Source organism: Ranitomeya imitator, chromosome 7 (genome assembly GCF_032444005.1).
Source record: "Ranitomeya imitator isolate aRanImi1 chromosome 7, aRanImi1.pri, whole genome shotgun sequence".
Taxonomy (NCBI): Eukaryota; Metazoa; Chordata; class Amphibia; order Anura; family Dendrobatidae; genus Ranitomeya; species Ranitomeya imitator.
The window spans coordinates 37706648-37727026 of record NC_091288.1 but is presented as its reverse complement, the minus strand read 5'-3'; the positions used below and the strand labels follow the sequence as shown (position 1 = coordinate 37727026).

At 42.4% G+C, this 20379-nt stretch overlaps 1 protein-coding gene across 1 annotated transcript in view; it reads left to right on the top strand.

Annotated features, from left to right (window-relative positions):
• Window positions 1–11619, top strand: part of LOC138645840 (polypeptide N-acetylgalactosaminyltransferase 3-like) — a 29565-nt gene extending 17946 nt beyond the window's left edge. Inside the window, exons 8-10 of the mRNA XM_069735350.1 lie at window positions 118–249; window positions 9482–9634; window positions 11412–11619. Of these exons, the coding sequence (XP_069591451.1) occupies window positions 118–249; window positions 9482–9634; window positions 11412–11534 (408 nt within the window). The 3' untranslated portion in view covers window positions 11535–11619. The remainder of the gene's footprint in view (window positions 1–117; window positions 250–9481; window positions 9635–11411) is intronic.
• Window positions 11620–20379: the final 8760 nt, after the last annotated feature.

Here is a 20379-nt window from a genome sequence, read left to right as displayed (position 1 = left end):
TCGGACACTGGCGCTGCCAACATACATGGATTGCATTGGTTTGCCAGTTTTTTTCTTGCAACGTAGGTATATTAGTAATTTTAATATTTTGTGTTTCTTTTTTTTTTTTTTTTGCAGAAGTCTTATGGAGATCTGTCTGAGAGATTCAGTCTTCGTCAGAACCTTCAGTGTCGAAACTTTTCATGGTATCTTAAAAATGTCTATCCTGACGTATATATACCAGACACACAGTCAACGCTTTATGGATGTGTAAGTGGATATCCACACCCAATTCAAAGCAGAAAATTATTTCTATCACTGCTCAGATGTTTCGGCAAAAAGAGGAAAACAAGACAGTCTTTTCCGATAGAGAGGTTGTCCAGGGATATGATATTGATAACCAGTCTTCAGAAAAGATCACTAGATCTGTGATGTTCGGGTCCGGAGGCTGAATACCCTAGCGCCACACGCTTTGTAGTGTCTATTCTTAAGTTCTAGAGCTCATTTCTTAGTCAAGTACTAGTCTTGGGCTCCCACATTATGCATCATACTCAAAGAATGGAAAACATAAAGAAGACCTCTCTCCATATTGTATGTGACAAATAAGGCCCCTTTCACACATCAGTTTTTTGCCGTCAGTCACAATCTGTTGGCTCAATGGATACGTTGCAGATTGTGAAAAACTGATGAGACGGATTTGTTTTTTTCGACGGATCCGACTAACGGATCTGGTTAATTGGATCCTAAATAAATCGGAGCATGCTCGGTTAAAAAAAACGAAATCCGTCGCCGGATTCCTACATTTGATGGATTCGGGGCCCATAGGCTTCCATTCGAGCAAACGACGGATGGTGACAGATCCGTGGCTGTCCGATTTTTCGACGTACACAAAAAATGTTACTTTGTCCATTGTCTCCGGCCGCCGGACAAACAATCTTCAACGAATCCGTCGAGCGAGGGATGAAACGTGAGGCCATCCGTCGCTAATACAAGTCTATTAGAAAAAAATGGATCTGGCACCATCAGTCACCGGATCCGTTTTTTCAAAATTCGACAGATTGTGACTGATGGCAGAAAACTGATGTGTGAAAGGGGCCTAAGGGTCTCCACACACAAGACCCAATTGTGTTATCTAGAATAGACAGCCACAAAGTACGATGGCTTGTTATCTGATGGACTTACTCCTGCCATGTGTTGCATTGTTAAAGGGTAGGCCAAGAGCTCATGCAGACGTCCGTGAAAATCTGTCCAATCACAGACCGTAATGCACGGACTAGCCGCGGATCTTCTGACCCGGGCGTCACAGCCTCATAGAAATATATGAAGCTGTCATTATCCAGCTAGGAGACCTGTGGCCACCAGTCCGTGCATTGCTGTCCGAGGTCAGATCGATTTGCACGGACGCCTGCATGAGCCCTAAGTGTGGTCTGGTCTTGGTGTTCTTTCAGGTCCTGCACTGAAAAGGTTAAGTTTACTTTCCCAACTTGCTTTTTGTTGTCAAGCTGATTCTTTGCAAAATGCCTAGATCAAAAAAAGTCCTACCATTTGGGGGAATAGATGTGTCACTTTGTGCCCCCCAAAAAACTCTCAATCATGACGTGCAGCACATTTGTTATGTGTTGTAGACACTTTCTGTGCTAAGAGGTTGGCTATGTAGAAAGGAGCGTTACAAAGTGCGCCAACATTTTGGTTATAATTTATGGGCAAAAGTAAGATAACTAATAGATGGTGCAAACTTACACAAAAGATCCACAGGGTTTAGCAAACAGCATGAAGCACCATCACATTTTCCGCCCCCCATTATTCAAATGTCGGCCGATATCGACTGGTTTGGCCAACAGTCTAATGTATATGAGGCCCCCCAAAGATAATTTCAGTCTTCCGATCCTTCTGTTCTCTAGAAATAAGCCGAGATGTCTGACAGCGGCTCTTCCATAGAGAGTCACCTGCCGGCCGAACACACTCCCTTCTACCTGGCTTTACTACTTTTGCTAATATGCATTTGCTTAGCTAACAAGCAGCAGGAACAAAACTACACGAGAATTCTTTAAATTCTGATACTAAGGAGACATGAATCTCTGCATACGACCTGTAAGCCTCCAAATAATAGGATATTTTTAACCACTTGCTGCCAATTTTCATTTTTCCAACTTTTTTTTTCTTCCGATCCTCACTAACGTTAACCTTATTCTTGGAAGGCAATACAATTACAGCGATGCCAAGGATCACTTTATTTGTTTTTTAATGCTTTTAAATATTTTTTTAATTCAGATTTGATCAGTGTCACCATCTTTGTGTTTTTTTAAAAAAAAAACGTTTGAAGTTATTCAAAGGGGGTAAAATGGCGCCTCTGAACCTGCTCCATAACTGGGCACCCAATATCGACCATATATGTCGGCAAGTGATTAAAGGGGTTATTTGGGTCTATTTATTTATTTTTACTATGGGTCTGAGAACTAACAGGCAAGTACTAACCACATGCTTATTGTGCCGGCCCTGATCTCCACCGGCACAGAGCAGTCCCACACCACTTTTGGCAGCAATTTTGTAGCTTCTGATGATGTGACATAGACAGAGCAGCAGCTTCTCTTCCATTCTGCTCTGTTGACAGGGTGTGACTGCCGATGTCATGCTGATTGACAACCGACTCCATGCAGTTAGGCAACAGGGAGCCAGCTGTCAATCAGCATGACATCAGCAGTCATGCCCCATCAACAGAGCAGCCTGTAACAGGAAGAGCTGCTCTTTTGACTTGGAGCAGCAGTATCGCCAGCAGGAGTGGTCAGTGACCGCATTGAGATGGCCCCAGGTAAAACAGGCAGCTAGTTAGCAACTACTTGACTGTTAGTTTCAAGGCCCATTGTTAAAAAAAATAAAATAGTCCTGGATAACTTCTTTAATTGACAGTGTACATTCCTTTTTTAGTTTAAAGGGAACCTGTCACCTGAATTTGGCGGGACTGGTTTTGGGTCATATGGGCGGAGTTTTCGGGTGTTTGATTCACCCTTTCCTTGCCCGCTGGCTGTATGTTGGCTGCAATATTGGATTGAAGTTCATTCTCTGTCCTCCATAGTACACACCTGCACAAGGCAAGATTGCTTTGCGCAGGCGTGTACTATGGAGGACAGAGAATGAACTTCAATCCAATATTGCAGCCAGCATGCAGCCAGCGGGTAAGGAAAGGGTGAATCAAACACCCGAAAACTCTGCCCATATGACCCAAAACCAGTCCCGCCAAATTCAGGTGACAGAGTCCCTTTAACGAGTGTTGCAAGTGACTCAATGGCCCCACTTCTATATTTTGGCCTGTTTGTTTCAATGGATGTTATATAGTTCTACATTTCCCCTATAGAGTCCCCTGCACTATGGGTGGCCAACTTTCCCTGAAAACATTCGCTGACCGTGGCGGCTCTAGGTGTCCGAGAGAAAAGGTTGTCTTGTTAAGAAAAGCCCTTGAAAACCATGTTACTTATTAATGTTTACAGCGTCCCCATCGTATGGAATTAGTAACACCAGATTTGCGCTGAGTGGGAATTAATCAGTTTTGTAAGTTCACGCTCTTTATGTCATTAAATGTTTCTACAGATGTTTAATGTGGGTGCTGAAAAGTGTTTGGATGATGATGGTGACTCCAAATATGGGGGCACAGTGTTACAGCTCAAAGATTGCAGTAAACGCAGAGGAAAACAGGTAAATCCAGACATTACCTTGCTAAATATATGACTTACCTTCCTGTATGTGGTAGAACGATGGTTAATATGATTGTTTTGCCACCGTGCAGCGCCATTTTGTCGGCGGCACACTCACCGTTTATAATTGGCAATGTGCTGCTGACAATAATGATTTTTTTAATGAATAAAGATCCAATCACTCTCGCCAAATTTAAGAAAAGCTTACTTAGACATTTCTTGACAGCTGCACATAACTTTATCCCCCGTTACTGGAAACAATCAAAATCTTCTTCACGCTCTGATTTTGTTTCGGAACTTAATCATATCTTTAGAATGGAGCAATTGATTGGTCAGGACACCAGAACCTCAGACAAAGTACTTAACATCTGGTCTCCTTGGATTGTATTCAGAGAGACCGCGGAGCTAAATATTTGGCTACGTTTAATGGTCTAACGAACAAGCTAAACCCCTATGTGTCATTACTGTTTGTCGTGGAACAATTAGCCCATAATTTTAAATAAACCAGATTCAAGTTGAATCGGACTAGAAACCAGATCCTTTCCCTCCCCTCCCTTTTTTTCCCCTTTCTCTCTCTTCTCACTTTTTCTTTTTCTTCTCTATAACCTAAGCTATATCTACATTCTTTTATGATCGTTGAGTAACTTAGATAGCTTGGGCATCCATTCCTTACTCCCAATTTGCTTTCAATTACCACTCCAAGTCATACGTAAGAGTTGGACAATGGGAGTTTTGATCTATAATACTGTAAACCTTTACTGCAAATACCAATTTACCCTCATCTTAATTTAAAGGTAGAATGCTCATAAGGTCGGGCTATAGTAATCTGTTGATGGCTTCAGACTCTCTTTTGAGAAGTTAATTGTAATTGTATCGTCATATTGATCGAGAGACAAAAGTAAATGGCATTATACAGATTTATATGGAATATCATAGTACCCTTACACATGTGACTGTGTTTATGATTGTTTATTAATACTCTGATTTACATCTGTTTATTAATACCTTGATTCACATTGTATATTCATATGCAATTCAACTTAATAAACCTGACTTACAAAAGATCCAATCACTCAATGAATGCGCATTTTGCTTGTTCATAGGCGCCATGTTTAAAAATCTATAATTGGACTATTCGATGATTATTTGCTCGTGCATGAGGGTCTTTAGTCACTGTGGAGAGGGATGGGTACTCAGACAATCGATACAGCCAATCACCCCAAATATTTTTCCATCTTTACGCAGAACACAATATTCCGATGACAGAGTCACAAATAGGATAATACTCAGTTATTTTGCCAGAAGACTGATACTCATCAGGTTAAAGCTTATTACAAGAACTGTCTGTTTTTTTATGGGGGTTTAGGTAGTGGGTTCTCATCTCACAGCGGTATGCTTGTCATCCTCTAGCGCTGTCTGACGGCGTCCTTTCTAGCGAAGGTTCAGGACAGACTGTAGAAGAATAAGTGCTGCTGGTAGAGGTGAGGGTTCACAACCTGAGAGCTAACAGGAAACCAGTAGAATTATAAGTGAAGATTTTAGGTGAAGGAAACTTGAGAACATTATAGAATGGCTGAAAGTTTGAGGATGCTTGAAAATCTCTATAAGAGTGGCCGATTCATAAACCATGGACATTATCAAAGAATGATTCCTCCGATATCTGCTCTCACTCAGCTCAAAAGGTTTTCCACTAAATTTGGAAAGATGGATGGGATTCTGCACACTCAGCACAATGAACTTTATATCACATCATCCAACAATGGCATTTACACATCGTCACTTGTGTGCTGTCCCTTTGTCTTGGATGAATGAAGAATGGGGAATCCATGAAGTTTCTGGTGGGTAGTTCTTGTGCTGATATTGCCAGAATAGTAGTGATCAGGACAGAAGATTTTGGTAAATTATCCTCCTCCACAATGAAAACCTCAGCAGTCGGGATGTAACTACAAGGAGAGCAGGGGTTGTAGCTGCATACAGACCCTAGATGGAGGCCTAAAGGTCCCTAAGGCCGATATGAGAAGAACCGTTCTATTAAGGACCCAGGGATGGACTGGCCATCAGGCAGTTCTGGCAAATGCCAGAAGGGCCAGTGGCAGTAGTGGGCCGCTCGAGTGTGCCGCTGTCGGCACACTCCCCCTGCTGTCGGCACACTACCGGCCCCGCATTCAACTATACCGGCGTCATAGACGCCGGTACAGTTGAATGCAATGATGGAGGAGAGCGTCTGCTGTCGCTCCCTCTCCCATCATTCCCCGCTCTGCCTGCCGCTGACACTGCGGGTGCACGATGATGTCATATCATCGCGCACCTGCTGTGTGACCGGGCGGGCAGACTGCAGCTGCTGAGACCGGAGCATGGAGCAGCGCGGGGCAAGAGGAAAGGTGAGTAGAGTGTTTGTTTTTTTATTATTATTATATATCAATGAGTGATAACTGGATTGTGGGGCTATTGGGGGGTGGGCTGCATTACATTCTATGGGGGTTGGGCTGCATTATATTGTATGGTGGCTGTGCTGCATTATATCCTATGGGAACTGGCTGCATTACATTCTATGGGGGCTGTACTGCATTACATCCTATGGGAACTGGCTGCATTACATTCTATGGGGGCTGTGCTGCATTACATTCTATGGGGCCTGTGCTGTATTACATTCTATGGGGGCTGTGCTGCATTACATTCTATGGGGTCTGTGCTGCATTACATTCTATGGGGCTTTGCTGTATTACATTCTATGGGGGCTGTGCTGCATTACATTCTATGGGGCTGGGCTGCATTACATTCTATGGGGGCTGGCTGCATTAGTTTACATTCTATGGGGACTGGCTGCATTACATTCTATGGGGGCTGTGCTGCATTACATTCTATGGGGCCTGTGCTGTATTACATTCTATGGGACCTGTGCTGTATTACATTCTATGGGGCTGTACTGCATTACATCCTATGGGAACTGGCTGCATTACATTCTATGGGGGCTGTACTGTATTACATTCTATGGGGCTGTGCTGCATTACATTCTATGGGACCTGTGCTGTATTACATTCTATGGGGCTGTACTGCATTACATCCTATGGGAACTGGCTGCATTACATTCTATGGGGGCTGTGTTGCATTACATTCTATGGGGGCTGTGCTGTATTACATTCTATGGGGCTGTGCTGCATTACATTCTATGGGGTCTGGCTGCATTACATTCTATGGGGGCTGGCTGCATTACATTCTATGGGGGCTGTGCTGCATTACATTCTATGGGGGCTGTGCTGTATTACATTCTATGGGGCTGTGCTGCATTACATTCTATGGGGGCTGGCTGCATTACATTCTATGGGGTCTGTGCTGCATTACATTCTATGGGGGCTGTGCTGTATTACATTCTATGGGGGCTGTGTTGCATTACATTCTATGGGGCTGGGCTGCATTACATTCTATGGGGCTGTGCTGCATTACATTCTATGGGGGCTGTGCTGTATTACATTCTATGGGGGCTGTACTGTATTACATTCTATGGGGCTGTGCTGCATTACATTCTATGGGGGCTGTGCTGCATTACATTCTATGGGGGCTGTACTGTATTACATTCTATGGGGCTGTGCTGCATTACATTCTTTGGGGGCTGTGCTGCATTACATTCTATGGGGGCTGTGCTGTATTACATTTTATGGGGGCTGGCTGCATTACATTCTATGGGGGCTGTGCTGCATTACATTCTATGGGGCCTGTGCTGTATTACATTCTATGGGACCTGTGCTGTATTACATTCTATGGGGCTGTACTGCATTACATCCTATGGGAACTGGCTGCATTACATTCTATGGGGGCTGTACTGTATTACATTCTATGGGGCTGTGCTGCATTACATTCTATGGGACCTGTGCTGTATTACATTCTATGGGGCTGTACTGCATTACATCCTATGGGAACTGGCTGCATTACATTCTATGGGGGCTGTGTTGCATTACATTCTATGGGGGCTGTGCTGTATTACATTCTATGGGGCTGTGCTGCATTACATTCTATGGGGTCTGGCTGCATTACATTCTATGGGGGCTGGCTGCATTACATTCTATGGGGGCTGTGCTGCATTACATTCTATGGGGGCTGTGCTGTATTACATTCTATGGGGCTGTGCTGCATTACATTCTATGGGGGCTGGCTGCATTACATTCTATGGGGTCTGTGCTGCATTACATTCTATGGGGGCTGTGCTGTATTACATTCTATGGGGGCTGTGTTGCATTACATTCTATGGGGCTGGGCTGCATTACATTCTATGGGGCTGTGCTGCATTACATTCTATGGGGGCTGTGCTGTATTACATTCTATGGGGGCTGTACTGTATTACATTCTATGGGGCTGTGCTGCATTACATTCTATGGGGGCTGTGCTGCATTACATTCTATGGGGGCTGTACTGTATTACATTCTATGGGGCTGTGCTGCATTACATTCTTTGGGGGCTGTGCTGCATTACATTCTATGGGGGCTGTGCTGTATTACATTTTATGGGGGCTGGCTGCATTACATTCTATGGGGGCTGTGCTGCATTACATTCTATGGGGGCTGTGCTGCATTACATTCTATGGGGGCTGTACTGTATTACATTCTATGGGGCTGTGCTGCATTACATTCTATGGGGGCTGTGCTGCATTACATTCTATGGGGACTGAGCTGTAATGCTGGATACAGCTGTGATTATATGTTATATAGTCGTGTTACACTCCCCTCACTTCTTGTAACCTACAAGTGTACAAAGATATTATACAGTCACCATGTGACAAGTGGGCCTGTGTGACTTCACATGCCAGGGCTGATTTTTAGTCCCAGTCCGGCCCTGTAAGGACCCATATTGGAGACCCACAAACTTTAAGTTAAATTACTCCCAACAGCGACTGGATTAGATAACGACTGGAAAACATCTGTCGAAACAACTTCTTAGGGTTTCAGTTACTATTCTCTCTTTCTAATGATTGTCTACGGAGATTTCATGGTAAATTGATATTACGCACTCATTACAGGGACTGTCCAATTATTTTAATTTACTTTTTTCAACCGAAGTCTTGCCTAAGTAAAAAATAACAAACTTCTGTTTAATTACCCACTGCTGCCTCCAGTTTTTATTAATGGACTGCAATAATGTCGTGACTATAAGGCCATGTGCACATGTTCCGGATTTTTCGCATTTTTTTTGGCTGTTTTCCGCTGCAAAAATGCTTAAAAAAATGCATAGATTAAGCATCCCATCAACTTAATGCATTGCGCAATTTTTGTGCCCATGCTGCGTTTTTTTTTCCGCGAAAACAACGCATTGCGGAAAAAAAATGTAGCATGTTCATTAATTTTGCAGATTTTTTGCGGATTTGCCGCTATATTATTGCATTGGGAACCTCCGGAAAAATCCACGAAAAATCCACAAAAAAAAGTGCAAAAATAAACGCGAGCGAAAGTAATCTGGATTTGCTGAGGAAAATTCTGCAAACTTTCCTGAACGTGTGCACATAGCCTAACACAAAACTGCTGCAGCCAATCAGTGGACTTAGTAGTTTCTCTGCATGACCACTGAGCCCAGTGATCAGTCGCAGCGGTCACTTGTGTTGCAGCCTATTGACAAAGACTGGTGGTAGCAGCAGGGAACCAGAGCTGGAGTATACAAAAAAAATATTTTTATGTCTATGGATAAAAAGAAAATATTGCAAATGTCTTTAATATTGGAATAGTGGAAATGTCCAGAATGATTAATTTGGGGGTGTACATACTTTTATACATTTAATATAAGTAATTTATTGTTATATTAACTTCTTTTTTCTTTTATAAATGTAGTATTTTGAGTATTCGAAGAGGAAAGAAATTGTACATAATATCTTCAAAGAGCTGTGTCTGCAGGCAAGCTACGGATTACTAAAACTGAGGCCGTGCAATCACAAATATGGAGGCTCCTTTGCACTTGCGGAGGAGAAGTGGCATTTTCTGCAGGTAGTTTTTTTTATTTTTTATTCACAGGCTTAAAATCTTGTGAAAGGTTAAAAGGTCAATCCATATCACAATCTGTATTGCAAAAGAAAAAAAGTAGAATTTTTGAAATTTCCACACTGCCACTAGGGCAGGGGTGTCAAACTGCATTCCTCAACACAAATGATGAGTTGGTGATTAAATTATCACCTGTGCAGTACAAGGAAATCCTGAAAACATGACCTGTTTGCAGCCCTCGAGGAATGCAGTTTGACACCCCTGCACTAGGACTTAGTTTAGACTCTTACTTCCAGTTCTTTCAGGAAATTCACATGCACATTAGCAGCAATGAACAGACTCAGACCCTATCTTTCATACTGAAGCATCTAATGAGCATGTGTGAAGAAGGAGAGCAGTGTCAGCTGCAACATCATGTATTGTGATTAGTGGATCCTGTGTTACCAGCTGTGTTTGAGTGTTACCTTTCATTGTAATCCTGCCTCTGATGGTAATGAGCCTTCTGAAAAGTCTTCTTGAAAGAACAGGAATTCTGAGCATAAATTATTCCCTGTGGCCAATATGAAAAGTGCAATTCTGTAAATTATTTATAAAAAAAATAGATTATGATATGAAAAAAAATAATAATTTTGGAATAAAAACTGTAAATATATATATATTTGGCACAAAAATCTGTATTTAAACAATAGGTCATTTCCTGATGCATTTTTAAAAGCCAACAATGCAGATGCTTAAAACAAAAAGTTGAAGATTTGAACCCTGCAGTTGTACTGCGACCTGCTCCACGATCAGTAGTCACCGAGCTCGGCCGATATGATAGTTATGGTCAGAGATATGACTCTTTTGTTACCACCCTTGCCCTGTGATACTGGGTTCAACTTCAGGAGGAAGTCAGCATGGAGTTTGTGTTACTTCTGGTATATTCCTTTTTATTTTTTTATTTTATTAAATCAAGTTTAAAGTACCCACATCCATTAAAGTGGTTGTCTGGTCTTGGGGTACAAGTCTGCAGTCACTCTACATAGTGAGCGGTGGTGCTGTTCAGGGCGGGTATGTGACCGCAGGTTTTCCATTTGCATACTTCCGGCCACATCCCAACTAGACGTGTCTGACCTTGTTCGATACATTTGCATTGGGTGAAGTCTAGTTGGCATGTGACAGCATGTATACAAATCACATACTTGCGGTCACACACTTACCACTCCCGGCGCAGTGAGTACTCACCTGTCTGTAGTCACATAAACTGACTTCAGACTTGTACCCTAAGGCCAGACAACCCCTTTAACCCAGCTGTTGTCTTCGGTCTGGGGAGACCTATTATGAACTTTGGTATTTTTTGGGGTGTTCAAGATGCGGTTCTGAAACTTGTGGTTGATTGACTTAAATGAGGATGGGTCGGTCGGCCACGGGGTTCAGAGCCGCATCTTGAATATTTTAAAGAATTCTGAAGTTCAAGCTCGGTCGTTTTTGACCGAAGACAACAGCACATACACATGAATGCTGATAATAATGGCAAGAGGGGAGTAGGCTTGTGCCATACATCTCCGGCAAGGGCTTATTTCCCGAGAAAACAAAAAGATTGAGCCTTGTTATCCGAAATGCCCGATCCTCATCATCCTCTTTTGACGGGGGAACATCTAATTTGTATGGTCCTAAGTGTGTGTGGGTCCCAGTGATTCCTAATAAGGTCCATTGTGGGGCCGGTATTTAATCTGCTTAATACATATGTAACTTGTTCGTTCCTGTTCTGTGACTTTATCCATATTTATGCATTTCTTTGCAGGGCGGATTTATGTTCAATGCTGCATATAATATGTGCTTGGCAGGAAACATGTTAAACGTCCGTCTTGCGGCCTGTGACTCTTCTGATCCTTTTCAGCAGTGGATGTTTCATCATTACGTATAAAGGGATCAATGGTATTTTCAAGAATGTTATGCAATAAACAATAGTTTGTGAAAAATGAACCCGGTTGTATGTGATGGTTGTTATGTTTTCCAATGGTTTTAATAAAAAGTTGGATTTAAAGGGGATGTCCCATGAGAACTTTGTCCTTGCCGGTATATTGCTGTGAAAGTAAATAGGGGAGATGACTTCTGGGACGCCAGTCGCTTCACATAAAGCGGGGTCCCAAATATGGCTCTCGACCAGACATCGGGACCACCACGTAGTACGACCCCTGAAAGATGAATGGGAGCATCAAAACCTTAATTGCTATATTTTCTGGTTTCATATGAATAAAATCTTGAAGGAAATGGACGCTTTTCAGGCCAATTTTGTCTTTACTGCATGCGTTTAAAGAGTGACCGTAATTATATTTTTTTGCACATAAATCAATAGCACACATGAAAATAAGAAACGTAATATCACTGAATAAAGCTTTTTTACTCCTCCTAATCTGATCATTCATTTCCAAAAATCTTCAGTGACTACAGATTTCCAATTACTGATATAGGTGATGACAATTGGTGCTCATGAAGTTCTATGGAGAAGTGTAACTGTTGTATCAGGAGAACTCGCAGCGGAATGTCTGTGTTCCGCTAGCTCCTCCTCCTCCATAGAACTTTATCAGCACCAACTGTCATCTATCTCAGTAACAGGTAAATCTGTCTTCACTGAATACAGATTTTACCAATGAATTGAGAGTGACACATTAATCCAGGAGGAAAAGGTAGCAGAATTATCTGATAAGATATCTTACAAAGTTGCTTTTTTCATGTATACTATTAACTTTCTAAATAAGTATTAATGCAACGGCTACTTTTTAGCTGAAAACACATAAAGAAAAATGCAATGGTTTTCCCATAGTTTCTGCAAAGCTTTTTTTTATTGTTTTTCAGTAATTTTTTTCACTCTACGGAATAATGAAGAAACTCCTAGCGGGTTTTTTTTTTAAAGCAAAAATGATGGCAAAATACTTTGGAAGACGTCTGTGTGTTTTGAGCTTTCCCCTTAACTTCTATTCTAAAGTACAAACAGTCTTCCGAGTGGAAAATTAGAGAAAAATTTCACTTCTTTCACCTACTTGGCATTTTTAAAATACTGAAGGGGTTAAAGGGAATGTTTTTCTAATATAATCTGGGAGCATGATGTAGGGGCTGAGACCCTGATTCCAGCGATGTGTTTATTGGGTACAGTAGTTGTGGTAGAATCACCAGAGTTTTTTCTTCTGTAGATCTAGCAGAGCTCGGAATGCTGAGCTGTGTATAACCCCGCCCACACCACCGATTGGCAGATATGTGTTCATTATACATTGACAGAAAGCTTCTAGTCAGTGGTGGGGGTGTGGTTGGACTAGGAGACACAAGGCGGCTAGTCCTCTAGTGATAATCTCCTGCTGATAAAACACTGATTGTACTGAAACCGCAAAACACAGCCTAGTAAGTGACACATTGCTGGAATTGGGGTCTCTTCCCCTATATGATGCTACTCACAGATTAAATAGACAAAATCTACTGACAGATTTCCTTTAAAAAACTCTCAAAAGCCTGAGCGTATGTGCCGCAAGTTGATTTTAAAGCCTGAAAAAAATGTTGTGAGAACATACTCTTAAAGGACATTTATGCCATAAATGTCTAACAGGTGACAATCCTTTCTCTGGGACCCCCATATATCAGAATAACAGGGGTCCCTTGACATCCCAATCAGCCACAAGAATGAATAGAGCGGCAGACTTGCACCGTCATCTCTTTATTTATTCCGCCATTCACTCCTCTGCAGTGTCAGGTACATGTGTGACAAGACTTCTCCTGCCGTCCTTCAGTATTTTCTTCTATATTGATAAATGCCTGCAGCCGGCGCCCATTGTTAGCAGTCAGGGCATGCTGGCCTGTGGCGGTGCTGCGGGGGGTCTGGTGATAATGAGCTTCACCAGGTTCTCTGAATGTGTTCTGTCACTCGCTAACAATCCTTCCTTCGCTTTTTTCTTTCATCTGCTGAGCTGCGGCATTACTCGGGATATTTGTCCCCGGATAGTTGTCTGTGTCTCCCCGTGGTGATGTTAAATTACGTCTGGAATTCTCCAGGATTATTCCTTTCAATTTAGTTTCTACAGCATTTGCCTTCCATTTCTTCTTCTTCTCCTTTCTTTTCTTCCAGCATTTACACAAGACGTAACTTTCACGCCCTGTTAAGAAAATATTTGGCTTCCCGGAGAAACAATAAATCAAATCACACTTGTAGTATGTCATCCAGGCATAAATATTTAGATGTGACTTTTCACGTCTTTTCTAGGGAACCTACAAGTGTAGCAGGCTGCGAATTCAGGAGCAGAAGACATGAGTTCTTGTAACTAGTAGAGTTGGGTTTTGTCATTTATTTTGGAATCCCCTTCTGTTTGGTAAGGCTGCCGTCACACGATCAGTATTTGGTCAGTATTTTACATCAGTATTTGTAGCCAAAACCAGGAGTGGGTGATAAATGCAGAAGTGGTGACGTGTTTCTATTATACTTTTCCTCTGATTGTTCCACTCCTGGTTTTGGCTACAAATACTGATGTAAAATACTGACCAAATACTGATAGTGTGACGGCGGCCTAATGTTACCGTCACACATAACGATTTTGTTAACGATATCGTTGCTTTTTGTGACGTAGCAACGATATCGTTAACGAAATCGTTATGCGTGACAGCGACCAATGATCAGGCCCCTGCTGGGTGATCGTTGGTCGCTGGGAATGATCAGGACCTTTTTTTTGGTCGCTGGATCACCCGCTGTCATCTCTGGATCGGCGTGTGTGACGCCGATCCAGCGATGTGTTCACTGGTAACCAGGGTAAATATCAAGTTACTAAGCGCAGGGCCGCGATTAGTAACCCGATATTTACCCTGGTTACCATTGTAAAAGTAAAAAAAAAACAGTACATACTCACATTCCGGTGTCTGTCGCGTCCCCCGCCGTCAGCTTCCCTGCACTGTGTAAGCGCCGGCCGTAAAGCAGAGCGGTGACGTCACCGCTGTGCTCTGCTTTACGGCCGGCCGGCGCTGACACAGTGCAGGGAAGCTGATGGCGGGGGACGTGACAGACACCGGAATGTGAGTATGTAGTGTTTTTTTTTTTACATTTACAATGTAATGCGCTTAGTAACCCGATGTTTACCCTGGTTGCCCGGAGACTTCGGCATCGTTGGTCGCTGGAGAGCTGTCTGTGTGACAGCTCTCCAGCGACCACACAACGACTTACCAACGATCACGGTCAGGTCGTATCGCTGGTCGTGATCGTTGGTAAATCGTTAAGTGTAACGGTACATTAAGTAAACCAAGATTGTTATCTCAAGGGTTCAATCACACGTCAGTATTTGGTCAGTATTTTTCATCAGTATTTCTATTCCGAAAGCAGCAGTGGAACTTACAGAGAAAAAAAATATGATTGGAGGATTGATACCTGGTCTGTGGTTTGGAGATCCTCCTGGTTTCTGTATACAAATACTGATGAAATACTGATCCAAAATACTGATGTGTTAATAACACTCAGCCTAACAAATCCTGCACTTCAGGAAACGTCACAGATTCCCGATTATTAAGAGCATAGTGATCTGGTAGATCATTTATATTGAAAGCGAAGGATCTATCTGGAACTTGTTATTCTATGGCATCGAATATAAATTCTGCTCCAGGTTTGCGCTATGTTCACACACTGCATTTTTTTTTTTCGGCAGCAAAACCTGCTCTCTTGGCAGTAAGGAAGCTTCAGAAAAAAAAAAAAAAGGTTTCGCTTGATTTTTCTTGCGTTTTTTTTGTGCATTTTTGTCGTGCTACATTTGTCTCCTGCGCATGCTGATAAAGTTCAGGGACAAAAAAAAAAAAATCATATTCTATGTTCAGAAAAACCTGCATTTTTTCATATTTCTTTCACAACCCTTCAGGCTATGTGCACACGTTGAGGATTTCTTGCAGAAATTTCCTGAGCAAAACAGGACATTTTCTGCAAGAAATCCGCACGCGTTTTTCTTACGTTTTTTTGCACTTTTTTTTGGCGGATTTTTCCGGAGATTTCCCAATGCAATGATATAGTGGGAAATCTGCCAAAAATCCGCAAAATTAATGAACATGCTGTGGTTTTTTTTACCGCGATGCGTTTTTTTCGCGGAAAAAAAACGCATCATGTGCACACAAAATTGCGGAATGCATTCTAAATGATGGGATGCATAATGTATGCTTTTTTTGCGGTTTTATAGCGTTTTTATAGCGAAAAAACATGAAAAAAAAACGGGAAAAATCAGCAACGTGTGCACACAGCCTAACTTTCAATGGGTGAAAAACGTTGAAAGAAGTGACATGCTCTATTCTGCAAAAACCAAGCAAATCACAAAATACTGAGGATAAAAGAACAAGGTGTGTGTATGAGATTTCTGAAATCTGATAGTCTTTGCTGGTACTGTAAAATGTAGTTGAAAATTTGCATTTCTAGCGACCATGTTGTACTGGGTAAGACACCCTCTAATACACCTCAAATCGAATTTTTGGGGAAAATTTATCGAATTCGATTTTCAAAAGATCCGCTCTTCTGTAACTATAATAGATAGGAGAAGCTTTACAATTTAATTATTTTTTTTTGTGAAAATCGCTGATGAAACACTGATGGTAAAACTGGTAATACTGATGGTAATACTGATGACACTCAGATCAAAAGCGCTGATGAAACTCGTACAATTTTTTTTTGCACACGTGAATAATCACTGACATCTGAATACGGCCTGAAAAGTAAGTGAACTCATCATCAAGTCCAAGTGTATTCTCTCTCACCCACCCATCCTGACAACTGCAGCTTGCACTGAGCAGTGAGAGAACTCAGCAGGGAGGAGGGTCACTGATAACCTGGCAATCAGGCTAGGTTTGCAGAGATTAAGTTCAAAATTTGAAAAAGGATTACACAGCCATTCTGACATGGATTTACAGAGTGAGTGCACCGGCCTCATCAGGTCTAATAGATCTACTTAATAATGTATGCAGTTTGTATTGTGAAATCTTTTGACAGGTCTGCTTTAAATGGACAACCCCCAAAATACTTTTCAATTTAATAACCTCAGTTATGTGCACAGTGTCCTTCTGTTTTGTACAGTGCTATAAAAAAAAAATAACAGCTACAATACCTTCCATTATGTCAGCGGCTCCAGCTCTCTGGATTATGTAACATTTAAACCGTGTTTCAGCTTTAAACACAGATTTTAAGACTGAAATTACAGCCCGTTCCGATATACTGCGTCCTTCCAAACCTCACACCGGGTTATTAACATGTTATTAGCTGAAATGGATGATCCCACTTAGGCCGGCGTCACACTAGAGAGTTTTACGGGCGTATGAGAGGCGCAAAAACTACGCATTTCACACTGGCCAATGATTTTCTATGGGGCAGCTCCTATCTGCCGTATATTTCGCAGATGTATTTTACGGGTGAAGAAAATCGCAGCATGCGGCGTTTGTCAGCGTATTGCGCAAAAAATCCGCCAATGAAAGTCTATGGGGGCGAGAAAAATACGGATTACACACGGACCAACAGTGTGACTTGCAAGAAATACGCAGCGGTGTTCTATAGAAAAGCCGGCAATTCAGTGCGGTGTACAGTAATATCACACGGACCGGTTAGAATAGAATAGATAGAATAAATGTCTATACCTATATAGGTATATACATTATATATATATATATATATATATATATATATATATATATATATATATATAACTAGATGGTGGCCCGATTCTAACGCATCGGGTATTCTAGAATATGTATGTCCACGTAGTATATTGCCCAACCACATAGTATATTGCCGAGCCACATAGTATATTGCCCAGCCATGTAGTATATTGCCCAGCCACATAGTATATTGCCCAGCCACGTAGTTCACGTAGTATATTGCCCAGCCACGTAGTTCACGTAATATATTGCCCTGTCACATAGTATATTGCCCAGCTACGTAGAATATTGCCCAGCTTGCCCAGTCACATAGTATATTGCCCAGCCATGTAGTATATTGCCCAGCCACATAGTATATTGCCCAGCCACGTAGTTCACATAGTATATTGCCCAGCCACGTAGTATATTGCCCAGCCACATAGTATATTGCCCAGCCACGTAGTATATTGCCCAGCCACATAGTATATTGCCCAGCCACGTAGTTCACGTAGTATATTGCCCAGCCACGTAGTTCACGTAGTATATTGCCCAGTCACATAGTATATTGCCCAGCTACGTAGTATATTGCCCAGCTTACCCAGTCACATAGTATATTGCCCAGCCACGTAGTATATTGCCCAGCTTACCCAGTCACATAGTATATTGCCCAGCCACGTAGTATATTGCCCAGCTTGCCCAGTTACATAGTATATTGCCCAGCCACGTAGCATATTGCCCAGCCACATAGTATATTGCCCAGCCACGTAGTTCACGTAGTATATTGCCCAGCCACGTAGTTCACGTAGTATATTGCCCAGCTACGTAGTATATTGCCCAGCTTGCCCAGTCACATAGTATATTGCCCATAGTATACAGCAAAGAGTCACATAGTATACAGCACAGAGCCACGTAGTATACTGCCCAGTCACGTAGTATACTGCCCAGTCACGTAGTATGCACCATATCCCTGTTAAAAAAAAGAAAATAAAAAATAGTTACGTACTCACCTCCTGGAGCCTCCGGATCGAAGCGGCCGGTTCCCGATGCTCGTCGCGCGCTCCGGTCTGAAGATTGCATTGTGGTCTCGCGAGACCGCACGTTATCATCTTGCGAGACCACAATGCATGCAGCGGTCACCGGGGCGTTGCGAGGAGCATCGGTAAACGGCCGGTTCGATCCGAAGGCTCCGGAGGGTGATTATGTAACTATTTTTAATTTTTTTATTATTTTTAACATTAGATATTTTTACTATTCATGCTGCAGAGGCAGCATGAATAGTAAAAAGTTGGTCACACAGGGTTAACAGCAGCGTAAACCGAGTGCGTTATACCGCGGTCAACGCTGCCATTAACCCTGTGTGAGCGCCATTAACCCAGAGTGGAGTATGCGGACGCCGGCACTGACTGCGGGGAAGGAGCAGCCATTTTATTCTGGACTGTGCCTGTCGCTGATTGGTCGTGGCTATTTTGCCTGACTAACTTTCCCTACAGACTACCAGTTATATATATATGGGGAGTCACCTAGTAAATAGGAGCAGAAGCTCCCCCTGGTGGTCTGGAGTGTGAATGTGTTGCATGTTTGTGGTACCTGGATGCAGTTATCCTTCCTTGCCTCCAAACGTAGCATCACTCTCCCCGGGAGGAAAGCAATACCACTGTGACGACCAGGACCCTGGGGCGCCACAAGAGAAAGGTTTTAGACTTTCATTAAAGGGGTTGAGCAAAAATATTCTGTGAAACGTTTAAGCATTGCAATCATTTCTCTACAAAGTCTCTTCATTTCAGAGGCTCAAAAGTAATTGGACAAACTATTAACTTTACCATAAATAAATTGTTAATTTTTAATACTTTGTAGAGAAGCCTTTGCAGGCAATGACGGCCTGAAGTCTTGAAGGCATGGACGTCACCATTGCTGGGTTTGCTCCTGTGCGATGCTTTGCCAGGATTTTACTGCAGCTGACCTCAGGTGTTGCTTGTTTGTGGATCTTTGTGCCATAAATTTTGTCTTAAAGGACACTGTCACCTGAATTTGGAGGGAACAATCTTCAGCCATGGAGGCGGGGTTTTTGATTCACCCTTTCCTTACCCGCTGGCTGCATTATTGGATTGAAGTTCATTCTCTGTCCTCCATAGTACATGCCTGTGCAAGGCAAGATTGCTTTGTGCAGGCATGTACTACGGAGGACAGAGAATGATCTTCAATCCAATATTGCAGCCAGCGGGTAAAGAAAGGGTGAATCAAAAACCCCAAAACCCCGCCCCTATGGCTGAAGATTGTTCCCTCCAAATCCAGGTGACAGTGTCCCTTTAAGCATGTGAAACGCTGCTTAATGGGGCTGAGATCTGGTGAGGACTCGGCCATTGCAGAATATTGCACTTCTTGGCTTTCGCAGTATGTTTTGGGTCATTGTCCCTCTGTATGGTGAAGCATCATCCAATCAATCAGTCACATCTTCAATAAACACTAGTGCCCCAGTGCCATTGGAAGCCATGCATGCCCACACCATCACACTGCCTCCACCATGTGTTACAGAGGATGTACTGTGCTTTGGACCATGAGCTGTTCCAAGCCTTCTTATTTTCTTATTCCCATCGTTCTGGTACAGGTTGATTGTAGTTTCACCTGTCCACAGAATGTTTTGCCAGAACTGGGCTGGCATCTTTAGATGTTTTTTTTTTGGCAAAGTCTAATCTGGGTTTTTCATTTTTAAGGCTGATTAATGATTTGCACCTTGTGATGAACCCTCTGTATTTGTTCTCATGAAGTCTTCTCTTTATGATAGACTTAGAAACTGTAACACCTACTTCCTGGAGAGTGTTCTGCACTCAGCTGGTTTTTGTGAAGGGGATCACCCTCTATTGTTGTCTTCCATGGATGGGATGATCAGGCATTTTTGAGTACCCCCCACCAATGCTCTTTTCTCAATGTACCAAACAGTTAATTTGGCCACTCTTTACATTTCTGCTATCCCTCTGATTGATTTCTTTATTTTTTTTCAGCCTAATGGTCTATTTATCTGGCATTGACAGCTTCTTTGACAGCATGTTGTGGGTTCACAGCAACAGCTTCCAATGCAAATGCCACATCTGGAATCAGCTCCATATATTTTACCTGCTTAATTGATGATGGCTTAACGAGGC